General features: G+C 48.1%; 1 protein-coding gene across 4 annotated transcripts in view; it reads left to right on the top strand.

Moving 5' to 3' along the window:
• Positions 1-10,063: 10,063 nt before the first annotated feature.
• LOC144168907 (uncharacterized) overlaps positions 10,064-19,066 on the top strand; it is a 36,356-nt gene continuing 27,353 nt past the window's right edge. The window contains exons 1-4 of one of the 4 annotated variants that reach the window (XM_077697901.1): positions 10,064-10,322; positions 10,420-10,467; positions 10,532-10,708; positions 18,036-18,160. In XM_077697901.1, the coding sequence (XP_077554027.1) occupies positions 10,687-10,708; positions 18,036-18,160 (147 nt within the window). In that variant the 5' untranslated portion in view covers positions 10,064-10,322; positions 10,420-10,467; positions 10,532-10,686. Of the gene's footprint in view, positions 10,468-10,531; positions 10,709-18,035; positions 18,161-19,066 lie in introns of all 4 variants that reach the window. The other 3 variants (XM_077697902.1, XM_077697903.1, XM_077697904.1) reach the window with 3 other exon arrangements.

Raw genomic sequence — 19,066 nt, 5'->3', positions numbered from 1 at the left:
CAACCGGCTACAATATCATTTGGAATATGTGAACCCATGGTTTCACCCGTCCCAAACTGGCTTTCGTCCGTACCTAGGGACACACGATTGCCTCTGGCTCTTACGACGGGTAATCAACAGATCCCCGTACGACCGCGGACTTCCCGACTACGTCCTTACTGTAGACCTTCGGAAAGCATTCGACAGAGTAGATCAAACGACGATTTTGACTGAACTCGCCCAAGCCTTCCCCAGCAAAAAAGCACAAGTTTGGGTTCGTAACTTTCTCCATAACCGGCCCATTCAACTCAGCAGCACGCACCCTGGATGGACACCCAATACCTACTACAACGACAAAGGTGTTCCACAGGGATCTATACTCGGACCCGTGCTCTTCAACATCGTCATGGCCAAGTTAGCCAAAACTCTAGAACAGGAAACGTCAGCCCGTTTCGCAATATACGCTGACGATATTACGATATGGACGGAAGGTAGAGACTACTCGTCAACATCCGACATGCTGGTCGAACTGCAGGCGGCGGTGAACAGCCTCGAAGCATGCATACCGAAACTTGGCCTAGAACTCGCCCCAGAAAAGACAGAACTTCTAACGGTATCAAGCGATACCAAAACGCACCCCGTGGACCCTGCTCTGCTGTACATTGGAGACACAACTATCCAAGCGACACGTGGCCACGTACGCCTCCTTGGTCTCCCACTTGGCAGTAACAATAGTGCTAAGATATGGTTAAAACAACTACGACAGAAATGGAAACCCATGCTCAAATTAATCGCGAGGCTGTCTAACAAATATGGTGGCGCAAGTCAACAGGCATGCCTCTCCATGGCCCGGACAGTTGCAATCGGCACTCTCGCATATGGAGCGCCAGTATACAACCTGAACAAAACGAACACAAAACACCTTCGGGTGCTCCATAGAGCCACATTGCGTACCATCACAGGCCTCCCAAAACATACAAAAACAGAAGCTCTTGAGCGAGCGGTTGCGCTCCCTCCTATAGACGTAATCATGAAAGAAACTCGTGAACAGGCAGACACCAAACGTGGGCTCACCCGACAAGGGCTCCTTCTCACAGCATGGGACGAGCAGAAGCCTATACCGGTCATCGACCTTCCCATCCCTTTAGCACCCTGGACAATCTCGGAAAACATCACCGGCAATCTCACCAAACCTATTCCCCGCTCTAGAACGGCAACAAGATCTAAACGTAGCCTTCACTTGGAGAAGTCCAAACTTCCCAATGAGATCGACATCTATACCGACGCCAGTGTGGCAACTTCACATATTGGCGTAGCATGGACCTGTCCTGAAAACCCATCCCTTGGAGGTCAACTCTCCCTCAGACACGATGGTGCAACTGCACTGGAAGGTGAACTCCATGCCATCAATGGTGCCCTTAATCATATCTGCTATGACCTCAATACCCGACCACCAGCCAAAATACGGATTCTAACGGACTCGTTCGAAGCAATTCAAGAACTTCGCAAGCCACTCTCCCTCAACCCGCTCGGCAACTCTATAATCTTACTCAAAGAACTCCTCAAAAGCCACAACGTGCACATCAGAATTAACTGGACTCCAGGCCACGAGGAAACCAGCCCAGGGAACCAGTCCGCCCACGAGGCGGCACAGGAGTGTTTGAACTTTACGCCTCCACTGGTTCCCCTTTCAGCATCCACACCCACTCCTCCAGCCCTCCTACTTCTCCGGCTAAAGAAACGTAAAAGACAACGTTACCAACAGGTTACACCCCCTGGGTATCTTGCCAACATTGTCTCCTGCAGTAGATCCGAGGAAGTATTCATTAACAAGTTATGCGCGGATGCCGCCTACACTCCTCACATTACCCAGAAATGGACAAGATGCCCCAACACACACCCACGATGCCCCTACTGCAACACTGATGTCAAATCAAATCTCCACCACCTAGTGTGGACATGCCCACACTTTGCCAAACATCGCCCAGAAAGTTTAACAAACATTAATCCCGATACCCTACCATATGCAGCACATACTGGATTAGACGCATCTTTATTACGAACAATTGCCGCTTTTGCAGTTAAGAGTGGTCTGGCGCGAGTAGTCTAACTGGGGCCGACCCCGGTGAAGACTTCCAGGCCCCCATAACACGAATCCCCTCTTCGAATACGGACCTTGATTAGTAATCCCCTTCCTTCCATCCCTCTCCCCACTCTACGGCAAACGCCCTCCTTGCTCCAATAAAAAGACTCAATCAATCAATCAACCCCCCCTCCCCCTCCATCACCCACATACGGGTGCGCTCTAATGTGATTCTTTCTGCCCGGAACCGTAACTGTTACGTATACATTCTAAAATGTCGAATGAAGGTAATTTTTAGCAATCGTCAGCATTGCTTAATAACCAATATGACCGAGAAAATATCACTAAAAAACTTCGCAATTTTTAGCAAATCTGTCCATGTCGTAGCCTGAAAGGTGAACATCACGGTCCCTGTCAACCAAGACAATACTGTAACTATGGCATTACTGTCTGTTTCGCGCTGAAAAACGGCAGTCTGTAGCATTTATGTACGCGGGGCCAGGCCATTACGCATGTTTTCTTGGTGGACTCCGGGAAACAAAAGCATCGCACCACGCGCGAAGGTGATGCTGGCTCCCTACAACTGCCCAATGGTCCTCTGGTGGACCAAGGAGCTACCCCACATAATTTGCGTTTCCCGCGTCTCTAACGAAAACTACAAAATTCCTGTACGCCCTATACATTCCAGAGCCGACCATGCTCACACTGCAAAGACTGTTTTATCGTTTAGCTTTAAAACCAGCACTGTGTACTTGGCTGAACAATGGCAGCGCACGAGTCAGCCAAAAAGTATGTCCTTCCATTGAAGTTTGAAATCAAAATGGTAGGACCTCATTATAACTCCTTCCTCAGATGTCAAAAAAATTCCGAGCAGAGCAATATTTTGCTCACCTTGCACAGAACATGTTTAACCACAGAGCATGGCCAGACACCGCCTCTTTGCGTTATTATTTTGTGTTGCTAAATTTAAAGTTCGGTACAGCATTGAATGGTCAACTTTGCAGTGACTTACCCTACCTTATCCAGGAGTGGTACCTACACCTAAAGGGAATGGCCTCCCCAGAAAAGTTACTGGATAGTGCACGTCTTCAGACAGACTTTAGGACATTTATGCCGAAGCATTGAATACTCGACGGAGAATAATGCAACTATTTTAGAACAAAATATGGGAGCTCATTACAGCAGACTGGACATTTGGGCTGTGCCGATTTTGAAATGTCAATGTCAACCAGATTCACCATGTTACAAAGCACCAGCTTATCATGTATGCCCGGAGTCCTGATAGAAGCGATTAGATGGATTGCGTTGAGATCAAAAACATAAGCGGAAATTTTAACTGGCATGGCTTAACAAATACCGATGGCGGAATTATTCCGCTTTACGTGAGGGCTAATCCTGCTATGTTCGTGCAATTTCCGCCGTAAACAGCGCTGTTCTTGAGCGAGATGTCTGTGTGTGTATATAGGGTTAGTATTAGCTGAAATTTTTGTTAGTGATATAACGCTTATTGTAGGCATAATTAATAGCCTGTCGTTTTTCTTAAAGATAATATCTGCGCTACACATAACCCAAGGGCATGAATTCGATGTAGACTGCACAGAATGAGCTTCAGTGGCCTTGCACTGATAGCTGCTGTGCGAGCGCGGAATGCGTGTTTGCAAAAAAAAAAATTCTTCTGCATTTGGACAAGAAGAACTAAATAAAAAAACCTCATTCTTACGGCCCACGTCTTTTTATTGCGGATCTCACACTCATCAATAGGCCTCCTGCGCTGGAGTTTTGGCGACATGCAGCGCCCCTAGCGGCCGAAGCCTCTGGGTAGTACAAAAGCAGACGACCCTCGCCGCCCTCCATGTGTTTTCAATTACAAGCCAGAGTGAAAGTTGGTTGTGGCGCTTTGTGGCGTGTTTAAATGACTGCATACTGATGAAATAGCCCTTAAAGCAGCTGCAGAGGATAAACAAAATAATATCCGCTAAAAGAAGCTGATTTGTCTGCTTTCTTTTGAGCGAGCTGTTGCGGTGGTCGCGGCGTGGGACAGTATCGCCAAGTCGGGTGGTTTAACTGTTTGACGACAGTTACAGTTTTTTCTCCTTGCGTGCGGTCGACAAAGGAAAGTTCACGAGTAGCATAAACACGGAACGCTGCTCATCTAACATCCTGAGGTAACTGCAAAAGGTTGCTTCATCGGGAGCATGCAAGCGAACGCAAGAACTGCGCAGCCGACTCAGCTGACACTGCTGGCCTGGCACCGCCTTTGAAACGAGTGGAAATTTTGTTTCGTATTTTCGCGAACTAAATGATTCTTGCGTAACGTTTTACGCCGCCCGATTTACGAACGGCAGGGTACTTGTATACTAGCGAGTAGGTGGGGCAATGGCGCCAATTAAATAAACAAAAATTAAACGCTATTAAAGGACACAAAACACGCACCAAATCACACGCCCGCTGTCTGCAAAGATGTGTACTTCTATAACATCACATAACACAGCCGCATACATGGCGCGGGGCCCCGAATATTTATATACGATCATCACTGACTGTGTTGGTTTTCTAGGGCAGGGGTCGTCGAATCTGAACGCCGACACGCCAGTTTTGACTTCAAATGGAGTTAGACAGCGAGACAAGAACAGAGAATTGGCGTCCTCCAGTTGAATTGCCCCCCCCCCACCCCCCTTATCTTCACACTTCGCCAGATTATTGTCAAATATTATTAGAAACTCGCTGAATTTTTTCTCTGTGCATACAAAGCCCCCCCCCCCCCCTCCTCCTCCCCCCCCCTTCCCGATTTGCCGTCCAGCCCTCCGCCGTGTCGGCTGCATGGAACTCGGCCGTTGCTCACCCTCATTCTAGGCTATTAAGTGCGAACTGGGAATGTATGCTGCAAGAGCGTAATTAAGTAAAGTGAGAGCAAACAAGGAAGGTGAGCGGCCTCTTAGTTCGCCCGACCAATTGTTTTACGGCCACTAATTTCGGAATCGCCAAACAGATTTCACGCTTCTGACGGTCGCGCATTTTGTCACTGAGACACGCAACAAAACGGCAAGCTAACACTGCACCATGTATTCGTAACGGTGACGCAAACGAGAACTGTTTAATGAAAGTGCACGCATATATGTGCAGGTACGCAAAAGAGCAGCGCACCGCAGCAGGCGAGCCTGCGGTCCGCCGGACTCGCTGGCTTTTTAAAGCGCGATCATCGCCGATTGCGTCATGCTTCTTTTTTGATGGGCTGTTTTTGAGAAGTCTTTGTCACCTAGAGTATTAGTTTAAAACTAGAAATTTTACTTAAACTCTAACTTCGAACGACCGTCGATCGGTGAACCTGCGAGTAGCAGACGCCGTCACGGTCCCGGCACTTTCGTCGGCGCTGTAAACGTGTTTAGCGCTGCAAAGCTTTTCCCCTAATGCCAAGTTGATCGCCAGAAGATATCGGACTCGTCGGGGATGGGCTGGTGTCTATGTCGCAAAACAATCGGGAGCATCGAGCTCATTTTGCTTCTGTTAACACGGGATCCTATAGGGACCGGGCAGCTGGACGTGTGGCGCCACCACTCGGCGCTCCCCTCGTCAGTGGAATGAGCCGGTGCATTGGACTACACAGCCTCCCGTTGTTTTTGTCGTGTTTGCTTCGGTGCTTTGTATGTTTTGGTGGCGTTGTGAGCAGACATGTGAGATGAAACGAAGTCTAAACAGATGTGTTGGGTTCTTAGATGCAGTAATGACTACGTAAACTTGTCGGACGCGTCTAAAGTTGGGTATCGGCTGCAATGGCATGAGCGCTTTTTGCAGCGATCTGCGCTTGGTTCCACCCGTTATGAGTACGAATAAAACTACTATTATTAGTATTATTTTCTTCTTAAATGCACTCACGGATACGCAAACTTATTGGATGCTTGTAAGGTTGGGGAAGGGCTACATTGATACGAGCGCTTTTTGCAGCGCTCTGCGCCTGGCTGCGCGCGATATGAGTAGGAATAAAAATATTAGCAATATTAGAATTCTTTTCTACCACTTTAATTTATCTTCACTGGGTTCAATGACTACGGTTTCCACGCCAGCCTCAGCGCTGGGATACCTCAATACGTGTGCTTTAAATAGAAAGGCACCTGCATATGAGATGGATTTCCGTGTAGCCGTAGAAATGTTGCAGTAGTTTACACTTTCTGTAACCGTGATCTTTGTACCTTCGGTTTTGGTGGGCGACACTGTGACAGCATGGGAGCCTGAAAGCCGAAGTGGAAATCCCACGTTTGTGGTGGTCATTTTATCAAGAGCCAAAGTTATTCACCAACTCAACAGCCCAAGCTACAAACCATCCCTCCTCCCCTTCCCGTTTTACCCCCTGCGTAGAATAAAGGCTGGCACCGATAGTTAAAAAATGTGGCAGTGTTAACGTCAGTCGGTGTTTTTTAATGCTTAAGTATTCTTTACAGAGTACCTATAAAAACCGTGTAATGCCTGGTGAAGACACCAAAAACGCGCGATTAGTTGCCTAAAATATAGGTGCATGAGCCCCCGAGTCCTCCACCACAGACAAATTTCCGACACGCTGGAAAAAGTTTAGATTTGGAGAGGGGGCATGGAAGTTCAAAATTTAACAGCAAACTCATCTAGCCCTCGGTCTAATGATTATGGTGGTTGAACACAAAGCTTTCTTCGTGCGAAATCGAATGGGAAATGGTCAAAGTCAAAGACGCTGCGATCAAAAGACCAAACTGCGTGCTGGTCAAATTCGACGCTTAACTAGTCAAAGTTTAAATCCAGAAGGCAACCAAGGAAACCCATACGATAGAGCTTTGCCATAAACAATCATCGTCGTTAGACGGAGGTGTGCATGATTTTTCAAGCGTAGGTAGCAGCTTGTAAACCGACCGCAGCATTCAGTTGTGAAGCTGAGTACAGGTTTCGGGCACCCTCCTGTCTTGCGTCCTTCAGCCACGCAGGAATTGGTTTTTGAAAAACCATTTACCAACTAGCCAGCGACCATTGCAATTCTTGTAAAGCAATGCTTCTCCACGACAAGCAATAACATTCTACTATCATGCGGTATTTATTCTATCAATGATTCCCGATGACTGTAGTAAGAGCATTTCTGTGAAATTAAACACGTTTCAGCCGTATGTAAAGAAGATACGGAAGCGTCGTCCGTCACAATTTCTGTTTTGAGGTAAATCTTCGAAGACACCCTCCAACTTTGTCTTTCGCTTGTGCACGACGTCGGCGCCGTTTCGTCATCAACTGTCTAAGGCCAGCGCCGCAGCATTCCTAGATCGGTTGCACACACCGGCTTTGTGGGAGCATTTAGCGGCAATATACTCCTCGATTCGCGAAACTGCATGCAGTCATGAAAAAATTACAGGAAGCAACGAACTAGCTTTCACTTCCAGCTTGACTTTCAGCTTGGCGCATTGAGCGTCGTCTGCTATTTGTAAATACTGAGTATGGGCGTAAATAACACACATGGCATGCCTCGTAAACATCACGTCCACACTCAAGATTTACCGATCTGAAAAATGCACGTGGGGTTACGTTCGCTTTGCAAGCCGCACCGCAAAAAAAACGAAAGAAAGCCATGCACAACTACGCTGCGCTGACCGCCACCGGCATTCCACTGACGAGCGGTTCGCCACGGGCGGCGCTGTTCGCTGAAACGACGGTGGTGCCATACAACGGCCGCCCGGTCCCTATGGGACCCGCGCAGCTTTGTACTACCCGGAAGTACTGTCCGGAAGCCGCTGGCGCAGCGCCCTGACATGAAACTATGGCCATTTAATGCAATGCCTGAACAAGATGCCCGTGCGTGCGGAATACGTCCCGTATCACGGGCACATATTTGCACCACGCGGTCTGCGGATTTTCACCCAGTTTACGACTTCACCTGGCGCAAATACCATCATAACCAACACCAATGTCACGAGAGAGACCCTAACGGGGCCGTGTGAAGACAACATACAACCTCGTTCACTTTGGTAGAACTAGCTTCGGCAACTCGCACGCTCCCTTCCAGTCACAGACATTTTTTAACCGAAGCAATAAATATCAAAAGCTCATATTTAGCGCTGCAGTGACGCCATAGGGACAGAAGTGATGTATATAGGCCAGCACTAAAAAGTAGTTATGAGTGCGTTAACTGCACGGGAGAATTCAAATGATAGCTAGGATGAATGGAGACAATCGCGCGATCATGCGCCAATCGTACAAACAAGATCCTGTGATGTCACAGAGAAATCGCGGAAAAGTGGGCGGGGATTCGCCACGGCTTCATATGTTCTATTTAATATCTCGATCATTCCTTTGAAGTTCGCCATAAAACTGGTATCATTGTTATCAGAGCAATGCCGTCTTTTTAATGAACCAAACATGTAAACTATATACCGCGCTCTGTTTCATTGGGGCGGGGGGTAAGGGGCTTGAGAACAACTTAGCCCCCTCCTGAAAAAAAAAAAAAATCCTGGCTACGCGCCTGTTGAGGAACACCAGTTCGCTACAATAAACGTTCATTTCACTCGCTTTTTTCTTCACGGCGTGGCAGTAGTGTAAGTTAACCTTGTAAATAAGCTCTGCATGATAAACCCTTGCAGTTCTACCGTACGTATCACTGGCCTGGATTGTTTTGCGCTGGGGGCCTGTAGCTACAACGGACCCTTCAGCTTTCAGTGGCTAAGGCGTTGCGCTGCTGAGCACGAGGTCGCGGGTTCGATTACCGGCCGCGGCGGCCGCTTTTCTGATGGCGGCGAAAAGCAAAAACGCCCGTGTGTACGAGATTTCAGCGCACGTTAAAGATCCCCAGGTGGTCAAAATTAATCCGGAGCCCTCCACTACGGCGCGCCTCATCGCCTGCGTTGCGTCGGCGCGTTAAACCCTACGATCAATGAATCGAGACCATTCAGCTTCCCAAGTACCGCCTCTTGCGTATCTGGGAGACCACTGGCCGCCTCCTCGCAGACGTCTCGTCTGAACCCTTCAACCGAGCGGTTCCAAAGGACCACCTTAGTGATGGGGAAGAAACTGCGCGGTCATCTTTACGACCTTTTGTGCCTACTGACGCCTAAGACGTCCGCCCCGCCCCCCTCTCCCATCCCGCGACGATGTCCTAGGGCAAATATGCTAAATAAATAAATAAATAAATAAATAACACGCATTCACTGTGCAGCGTGGCCTTGGTTTTTATCAATACCTTATAAGTTGTAGTGATTTCCCAGTATACTTTTCTGTTCGTTTGATGGAAGTTATTGTCGACATTCGACGGAACCTTTAATATTACCTTCAATCTATACGCCATTTATACCTACCCTGCGGGGACAGAGCGATTACTAGTATACGCCATGAGGTGCGGCCTTCGGAAATACCTTGCTGAGAAAAGGGTATACAGATAGCAAAAAAAAAAAAAAAAAGAGGGAAAGCAATATCGATAACTCAGGGCGCACCTGGCAAGCGCGGCAGTCATGTTCAGTTCAGCGACCCTTTTTGTAAACCGGCGAAGATTTATTTTGCCCATCATGTTCGCAGTTACTTACATCAAAGAGCTCTGCATCACGTTAGCAGTAAGTTGCGTGGAACGAACACAGGATGGAAAGTCTCTGTTCTTTTTTCTTGAGTTTTTTTATTTAAACGTACGGAAGTATTAAAGCGCACCTCCCAGAAGCAGGATATCGCAGGTACTTGTAAGCAGAAGTCTCGTGAACGAGTGAAACGCAATGCAAGGCATCGCCTTCTCACAACGGCTTCTTGTCAAGTAGGTGTTTCGAACGCTCGTCGTCTGCTTCGCCGCAGCTCTCGAGCAGACGACACACGCGCGACTTGCAGCGCCCCTGAGCGATTTCATAGCAGATGGTCGAGATTGTTCGAAAAAAAAAATCTTTCTATGAGCTAACGTTATTATACAAAAAAACGTCGCTATTGATTGTAGCGCTATGGGTGTTCTGTGAGTTAATATTTTTTCTAGAAACATTTAGTAGAAGTATTTTAGCGCTGGTTAGAACCCTTCTTCGGCGTCCGCGGACTGTCAGATGGTAAAATGTAGAGATGGCTACTTTATTGTTTGTGTGGAATAAAGTGTCCCATTTCTCCCTTTATTTTTGGTTTAAACGTGCGATTGCACACGCATAGCCGACCACAAAGTTTATTTAATTATCATCATCAATCACCTGTCCATGTGTTGTGTTTTCTTCAGTTATGTGTGTTGGCGCGTTTTCGGATGTTCTGCATGGTACAGCAGTACAACGTTGATGTTGTCGTCCCTAGAACACCACTCTAGGTAATGTGCTGTCTCCGGTTTGGTCGGCTGGTATGAGCCCCTTGCACGAGGTGGGTGAGGTGGGCATGTTCAAGTCTTCGCATTGTTCGTTCGTAAGGACGCACGCGCGGACCACCGTGCGCTCGGTTAGCGCGGCAGCCCAAAGGTGAGCGCGAGTGCGACGATGCGCTCGCACGCGCTGAGGTGCTTAGCTTTTCTCTTGTTTGCAGGGCGGTTCACGGGATCGAGGACGCCGCCACCCCTGCCGCCTCGGTGCCTCCCCGCTAGCCGGCCGCGAAGCAGGGCCAGCTGCTCCGAGCAGCCGACGACGAGCGAGAGAAGGCCGAGGCCCGCCGTCTGAAGCTGCGCGACAAGTACCGCGCCGATGACGACAACAAATACGACAAGTGAGGCACAGTGCTCTTAGGGATCGCCGAGGCCCAGGTGCGCTCACTCGAAAAATTGGTTTCAAAAGGGGTGTAATCAAATGCCAGGGCCTTCTACTGGCCTTATGCTCCTGTCCATGGCAGTTTCGAGCAGTTCCTGGCCAGTCCAAAACTCCTCTCGCGATAGAAATTGCACGGCGAAGTAAAATATGAAACGGCTTTCGGGCAGTTTTGAGCATTCCGAAAGGACTAATAAAAGAGGCCTCACGAATCCTATATCAGATGTTGCAGAGTTGTCGAAAGGGTAAAAAAAAAAAAAAAAACAATCTTAACCTCATTTCTGGGAACTGACTAACAGCCACCGTTTCCAGCATCGTTAGATCAAGGGGACAAACGCTAAGCACCGTCAACAGTAGAGTCGAAGCCAATAAAGTGTTTTCGGGAAAAGCACAAGCCACGTAAAATGTTGCTGTGGGTGTCGGCCACATACTGCAGGGTTTTGACATGCTGTGCTGATGTTTCCAGGCCATCTCTAATATACTTAAAAATTATGAACGCACAAAAAATGAGCCAGCTCGCTTCTCTTCCCCCTCTTGGCCTAGCGCCAGGGTCCTTTTCAAGGGTTTCTATTAACACGGGCTCCTCAGGCCCCTCCTGTATCCCTGGATGCCTTTGTCAATGCACCCCGCTCTCCGGTTGCACTGTTCTTGAGCAGGTATCTCATTAAGTTAGAAGAGAGTGCTGTGCTTCTAACAGGGAGAACTCGTTAACAACTTGGAAGCAGTAACAGATGTGACAGTGGCCTGACGCAAAGCAAGGCCAGTCGTGGGCAGTGATAATTACTAGTAATGTGTTACCAGTAACTAGTTACATTTTTTAGCAGCATGTAATTTTAACTGGGTACTTTTAAGTTAGAGGTACTTGCAACTGTAACACTGTCACTTTTTCACAGAGTAACTGCTACAGGAAGTACCGTTACACTTACTTCCTTTTTTATAGAAAACTACCTGATAGCAACACTCGTAAAGGCCTGCGTGCAGTTTGCACTTCCTACTTTTCCAGACATCTTTCTATACACCATTCACCTTTCCACAGCACGGCTCCCCTCACAGTTTAGGCGAGGAGGTCGCTTAGAGGACGGATTATCTTCATGCAGAAGACCCAGGTTGCTCGTCTTTCTTAGAGGTGGCGTCTTAAAGTATTCTGTCATCTTGAGCGGACAGATGACAGTGGCCTGAACCCCCCCCCCCAAAAAAAATGCCTTCTCGACATGAGTGGCTTTTCTGAGAAAACTCAGTTTTTGTGAACAGTTTACGGACAAGTCTAAAGTTTTGCGAATGGACAGCACTGCTTGGCAATTTATTTCAATAAGAAATGGCTGGGAACAGAAGACAAATATCAGTGCTGGCTCAAAAACAACTTTGCTATAATTTGCATAGGGCTTTCGAACTAACTGAGTAAAACTTGTGTTAGCTGAGAGTTTGGCAGCACAGTACTGTAGCTTGATGGTGTTCTGCAAGCTTATGGTACCAAAGCTTACGTAAAACTCAATACGTGTTTATTTTGGGTAAATATTGTACACTTGGTTTTGGACGCTTTGAGTGCCGCGCCCCTTTGAGTGCCGCGTGGTATTGTACATAAATAACTAATGGAATTGCAGGTCTCATTTTAGATTTACAACACAGTCATCTTCTAAAGGCCTCATCTGAAATGGGGATTGGGTTCAGCATGGAGTATTGCTAATATAAATCAGAAAGGTGACCCGTGGGGCACTCCTGCTTATGCCTCCGAATGATCAGGATTGTACGTACTATCACAGCATAACACTGTCATGCAAACAATTGAATCCGTGACTGCTAAGTGCATGCTGTGTGGCGTAGTGATGGGAGGCGCGTGAGGATCTCTGTGCAACCCCGAGTAGTAGGCCTTGACACTCGTTCAAAAAGACACTGGCCGGCCTAGCTTATCAAAGTGGCCATCTTAAGCAAAGAGTAACAATTCGGTTGGGGTGACGCCAATGTTCTCCCCAGCCATTGTGCGGACGGCCTGGGAAGTTGTGCCGATCAGTGTGTTGTGTGCCCTGACATTGTTGCGTCCGTGTTGTTGCAGGTTGGCCGTGGTGGTGACACCGCTATGGAAGTACCCCTGCAATGAGCAGCTTTTGGTGAGTGGCCCTGTTTTGGGGGTTATATGTTGCGGTTGTAAGATCCCGGGGACATTCTTTTTTTCTAGGTGTAAACGCCTTTGGCAGTGCCCTGATTATGGGCACATGTGGATAGCTATTAAGACAGAATCGAAAAATAAATGACATTCTCAAGCTGTCAGTACTGGGCGTTGAATTTGGCCATACTGATTTCACCAAAGTGGAAATTGTAATCAATTGACTGAAAACCTTCGCCGATTAAAGAAGAGCTCCGCTTTTAAAATATGGTTCAGAAAAAGAAGCTTGTGACAAAATTGCAAATCACGGGAATAAAGAACTGTACGGACGTTGTCGTCAAAAAGGTGAGCACTTGCTGAGCCTTGAGGCAACTGGTGTCATGTTGCAAGCGTAGTGAACAGACACTTAGTTGTGGCATTTTACTCATGCTACAAATTGAAATTAAACTTTCTTTCTGCTACAAATTACATGTTACGTCCCTTGGGTAATGCACCCCAGAGTTTAGCACGTGTGTGGTCTGCGCGAGGCTCACATTGGGTAGGCTTTCCTGCACAGCTGTGGCGTCGTGTGGTGCAGGAAAGCCTACCACACGACGCCACAGGAAAGGTTGTGGTGCGTACGGCAACGCTTGAGGAGACACTGACGGCTCTGCAACTGTAAGGTGAAGTTCCATAGCCCTTTCAGCTTTTCTTTAACAACCAACGATGCCTCGTTTGCTGAGAAAGAAATAGTTAGAGCTGACATTTCTTTCTGCCGTTGCCCTTCCATTTTTTTCGTGATGTTTCCGAGCCCATTACAAAGCGGGCGGAGTCGGCCGAGTCTGGCATTACTCGACCTGTGCCATTTTCCTGAAAGCCTGTCCTCATTGGTTCTTGCTTTCGTCGTGGCCAATCAGGAAGGGTCTGTTTATTGCCATCTTGGTGTAGTGGCATACAGCAAAATTGGCCAACAAGTTCCCACTCTTCATTGGCGGGAGTGGGGATGTCGGCAACGATTTCACAGGAACGTCTAAGGTCCCTAAAATTACTAAGGTAGCGCCATCTTTAGATCTCGCCGCCTTTCGCCCTCGCCCGCGCTCCTCTCTTGCTTCGTTTTTTGCCATTTTCTTTTTCGCCGGCGAACGCCGCGCGCCATTGGCCCAGGGAAAAGTCACGTGGTTTTGTTTTTTTTGCTCCGCCGCCGGGTCGCCTCGCCGATGCCTCGCCGGCTGGGACATTGCGCAACGCCGCCGCTGCGACGCCATTGCTGGCTTCCGAGCCACCGTCGCCACCGTGCTTCAGTACCGGAATTAGCTGCTCGCTTCGAAAAAATGTCGCACCGGTGTCGTTTTAGGTTGCTTCTCGGTGTCGGTGTGTTGTGCCTTAGGCAGCGCGAATATCGTCAGCCAGGCCACAAGACTTCGTTATTCCGTCCGGGAAACGCGACGCAGAAAGGAGAAAAGTTTGGTTGCATAGATTTGAACGGGCATACTTCAGGCCGACGCTACCATCACTCTTTTGCGGGGTAAGTTTCTGAATGCTTGTTCTTACTCTGTTAAATTCTGCGCGAGCTTGAGCGGTCACTTACGAAGAAATGCGTATTCCCTTCGCGACCGTCGTCCACGCTTTGTTCTGAGTAGGCATTGCGCGCAGCGCCGAGTTCGTCCCGTCGTAAGCTTTGGTTTGGATAAGAGGCCGTGTATTTGTCATGTGCGCGCTTAACTTCCAGCATCAATATCAGCGGCGTAGCATGTTCAGTCAGTTGTCGTAAGGGTTTCGTGACGCGAGAATTGTTCACCTGAATTCATGCTTGTTTTGGCCGACGGCAGCTTGCGTCTGACCATGTATCGTGTGCGTTCCGAGTGCGTGTACGCTCTTTTTGGCGTGAAGTCATGTTTTGTGTGTTAGCTACCCGGGTGGTATTATAATCCCGATGTTATGACATCGGAGTGATTTGCTGCGTAATATGGGCTTGGTCGGTGCGGCGCAAATTGAGGCTGTTGCGAGAAAAAAAAAATTGCGGCTAGGTAAAACAATTTAAGGTCATCTAATATAGTGACCGCGCCGTTGATGTACGTTTGATGCGCAATTTCTGTTATCGCTTTATTAAATTCGCGCACGTTTGAATGAGCACTTCAAATGCATATTCGCACCGTAACGGCTGTACGCCCTTTCTTCCGTGTATGCACAGAGGAACGTTAATTACGACTTACGTTTGCATTACACGTGATGCCGTACATTTGTGGTGTGCGCGCTTACTTCATCTTAGTAGTCAATGGCGCAGCGTATCCAGTCATTGTGATTTGAACCAAAACACACTGGGCGACTATATTATTTTCAGCAGACGTATTTTTGTCCAGCAAAGCGCTTGCTAAACGGGTTTAGTGTAGCGAGTTGAGCGGACGCGGCACTGAGCAGATGCGCGAACACGAATTTGACCATGCTACGGTAGAACAGTCACTAACTCCCTTCTGCAATGCATTATTGCCTATATTTGCGGAGTGTTTGTGGCGCATCTCAAACTCGGTGGCGACATTTCTTTTCCCTTCTCAATAGGATTATTTCACGGATCAATTTGAGCAACGGATATTGGAGAAGCTTGGCGTTAAAAAAACTAAACCCAAATGCCACTCCCAACATTTTTTCTCACGGGAAGCCACGTCAGCAGCACAAGCCACCTGCACGACGTCATTACGGACGTTTGTTCCAATAAAATATCTATTTGCTGGCACCAATTCATTTTTGTGATTTATTGTTTTCTCTTGATAATCATCGTGACATTGGTCCTCTTTCGAATTTCTTTCGGGTGTATCCCTGTGTTAGTGCAATGTACAAATCTGCCAGAATATATCCCAGCACAAAACAATTCTGTCCAGGCGCCTCCATTAATAACGGCTGTAAACGACCGCGCCCGGTGAAAAAACGTATTGCATGATTAATTAACTGCAGTAACTAGTTACATAATTTGTACCTAGAGGGACTGTAATTTCAGTTTACCCGATCGATTGATCGCAGTCTTCTCTGGCGCGTATTCCCAGAATTACAAGTCTGCGTTTTTCACTAGGTTCGCACATGAACGTACGGCCACGAGTGTAGTTAAGTGTATCCGGCTGCGAAGTCGGGGAAGCAGGGGCTTTTCACGTCGCTGTACGTGCACACACGCGCAACAGCATGTGTATGTTTTTAGTCTACTCACAGCAGCCTATAACGACATGAAGGTGAAGGAAACATTTCTACAAAAACGGCAAAGCACTCTAAACTGCGCGTAATTAAGCTAGGCTGTAGGTCGTTAGTAAAAGCGGGCGCAGAGTGAACGCCGCTGAGGATACACAATTATCGCAAGAAAGGCGAGTGCAAGGACGCCAGCGCAGCGCTCGAACTACGGCATTTGCGAATGAAGCGCACTGTATACTGCCGCGAACCGTGCGCAAGACCTCTGTGCAGTGATTGCACGACCACAGTCACGCGAATGCAAGAACGGAACTACCGTAACAGAGCAGTTTGAAATGTCCACGCTCGATCCTTTCGCATTCACGAGCTATCCTGAGGTGTTACAGAATGCCGCACACGTAAACAAAAACCGCGCTGTGCGTATGTGCCAGCGGCATCCGCCCCGCATATATCCCCTTGTAGACAAAAATATAAAACAAAACACTATCACTCAGTGCCTGTTGGTAAAACGGGGCTCTAGAAATCCTATAAATGCTACCAAAGAGCGATTTCGGCGCGAAAACAAGAGCAAACTGCAGCGAGCGCCCTGAAGCGTAGCGAGGGCGTCTGCTCTCAAGTGGCCAACAAATATGGCGGCCCCGCCGCGGAGTTAAAGGGACGGCGGCGCCGCGGGTGAGGGGAGAGAAAAAAGAGGAGGGCAGCGGAGAAGGAGGGAGCAGTTGGCGCTACCTTAGTTCTTTCAGGGACCTTAGGAACGTCCAGGATGTGGGGCCACCTGGGAGCAGTTGCTGAAACTGCGTTTGCTGTTGATTGAACAATTTCACGGCCGTCTCATCTCTGCTCGATCGCTTCATTATAATCTGCTTTTTCTGACACTGGCTGTTTCATGCATACATGCGCTAGTGGATGGTAGGTGCAGTGGACTCTGGCATCCACCCACATGCATGCATCTTGTGACTGCGTTTGCACACAGAGCGAAACCGTTCAATGAAATCCAAACTGAGACGCAGACTACCGCCTGGGCTGTGGCATCATATTTTACCGTGCGTGCTTGCTGTGGTTCGTGTGTTTTGAAAAGCACGCGACCATCAGATGTCTCCGCATGCATTTTACATTTGCTCATCTGGGCTGCCTCCATGCTTGTTCCACAGAACGCTCAAGCAAGCCCTACTGATCCCGTTTCACCATGCCTTCGCACTGTGGAATGTCACAAGGTGTAGTGTGGGAAAGTCGACACCTGTTTTCAGGCTTTTGGTATTTCCTGTGTTAACTGCGGCAAGGGGTGTATTTGTAATCGAAACAATTTAATCTAGTGATATGAGGCAACTTGATCCCACACTTTAAGGTCCCTTTAAAAATACACTTGTCAAGCAGCAGCAAAATCAACTTCTGTTTGTTTAATACTCGTATATTTTGAGTGATGAAAAAAGAGCAAGCAACAAGTGAAATACTTTAACCTGTGAAACTTTGCTTGAAATTGAGTCAAATAGCATGCACTATTCACGATCTCTCTGAAATTCCCAGTATTTAGTTGGCTGTATTTTCTTCTGCGGTTCGTTTGAGCTTCTGGCATATACCTGGCACCAAAGCAGCCAAAACAACCCCTCCAAGTGTAATGCTGTGACCTGAAGGGTCAAGTGAGGGAAGCCAGTGAACAGGAAGTCCTCCTTGTTCCAGAGGTCAAGGGAAGGTCACCTTCGTGGCATTGTGCCTACAGCTGTGCCTTTTGTTTCAGTGGACGCAGCACGGTTGCTTAGTGTTGGGCTGCCAAGTCCAAGAATGTGGGTTCGATTCCGGCCGCAGCGGCTGCTTTTCTGATGGAGGTGAAAAGTGGAAATGCCCGCTTGTCAAGATTTCGGTCGAAATTAATCCTCAGCCCAGCCCTCCACTACAGCGAACCTTGTAGCCATGTATAGCTTCGGTGCGTTCAACCCCCCACATTTGAATTTCCTGTTCTGCTGGGCCGATTCCGCCACTCAATGCACAGGAAGTACTAGTGCGGGACTTGACCCTTGACCTTTCACCTCAGTGTGTGCAGGTCAAATACGAGGACCTGCAGAGGTGCCTGCAGAGGCTGGGCAAGCGGCTGCGCCAGGCCAACGCGACCTTCACCCCCGACCCCCAGAGGCTGCCCTCGATGAGTGCACCCCACGACCACCCCAGGTGAAAATATTCGAGGGAGCAGCCTACCCTTTGGCCTCAGTTGTTTAGCAGACAGGGTGTCAGGTCTCCAGGATTCCTTTACTCTGGACACGCGTGCGCTTGAGGCCTGTGAAGTCAGTAGAGCACTTGGGGGTGCGGATTCATGCACTTGGGCCGGTAGCTCCACCACTCTGCTCTGGCACGGAAACCTGTTGAGCAGCAGTGCTTAGATGGGGGCTGGCGTGTCAAAATGGAAGAGATCACTGCTGTGCATGCAAGCAATCGCAAGCCCTGGGAGTACTCGTGCAGAGCACTGCAAACAAAGCAAGTCTGTCCTTCGGTTTGGTAATGCATACATGTTGGCAGAGAGTACAGAGAGCACGGAGAGGGAGATTACCAAAGCTTGCTACGTTTGCAGCGAAACTGATGATTGCATCGGTGCACCCGCTACTGTATTGTTCCAGGGGGAGATGAAGCTTATATGTAATGAATCATATGTAAGAATAAAATTTATTTAGATGTTGTCTTTTCACTCCCACACCCACGTTGTAATCATCCATGTTTTGTGGAAATACCATATTTATTCGATATAAGGCTAGGTCTTTTTTTTTTTTTTTCAAAATCTGTTTTGTCAAAGTCATACCCTGCTTTATATTCGAAGCTCAGAAGTATACTTTTTTTTTTGCTTTTTTTTACTCTCCAAACTGCACCCTCGCTATATAATTGTGACCACCTTATAATCGAATAAATACAGTAGATCAGTTGATAGTGTCCGCTTGTCTTGTGGATGTCCGCGTGTTTTCTTTGTTGCATGTAAGCAGTCAATGCACTCTAACATGAGCAGCAGAGAATCCTGGTCGGCAGATGTGTTTGCACTGCATTCAAGTGCATCACATGTGTGAAGCATTCAGTGTTTCAGGACTTGTC

The sequence above is a fragment of the Haemaphysalis longicornis genome, unplaced genomic scaffold, assembly GCF_048455015.1.
Source record: "Haemaphysalis longicornis isolate Haplotype H1 unplaced genomic scaffold, Haemaphysalis longicornis Haplotype H1 scaffold_2, whole genome shotgun sequence".
Taxonomy (NCBI): Eukaryota; Metazoa; Arthropoda; class Arachnida; order Ixodida; family Ixodidae; genus Haemaphysalis; species Haemaphysalis longicornis.
This window is presented reverse-complemented; position numbering and strand designations above follow the sequence as displayed.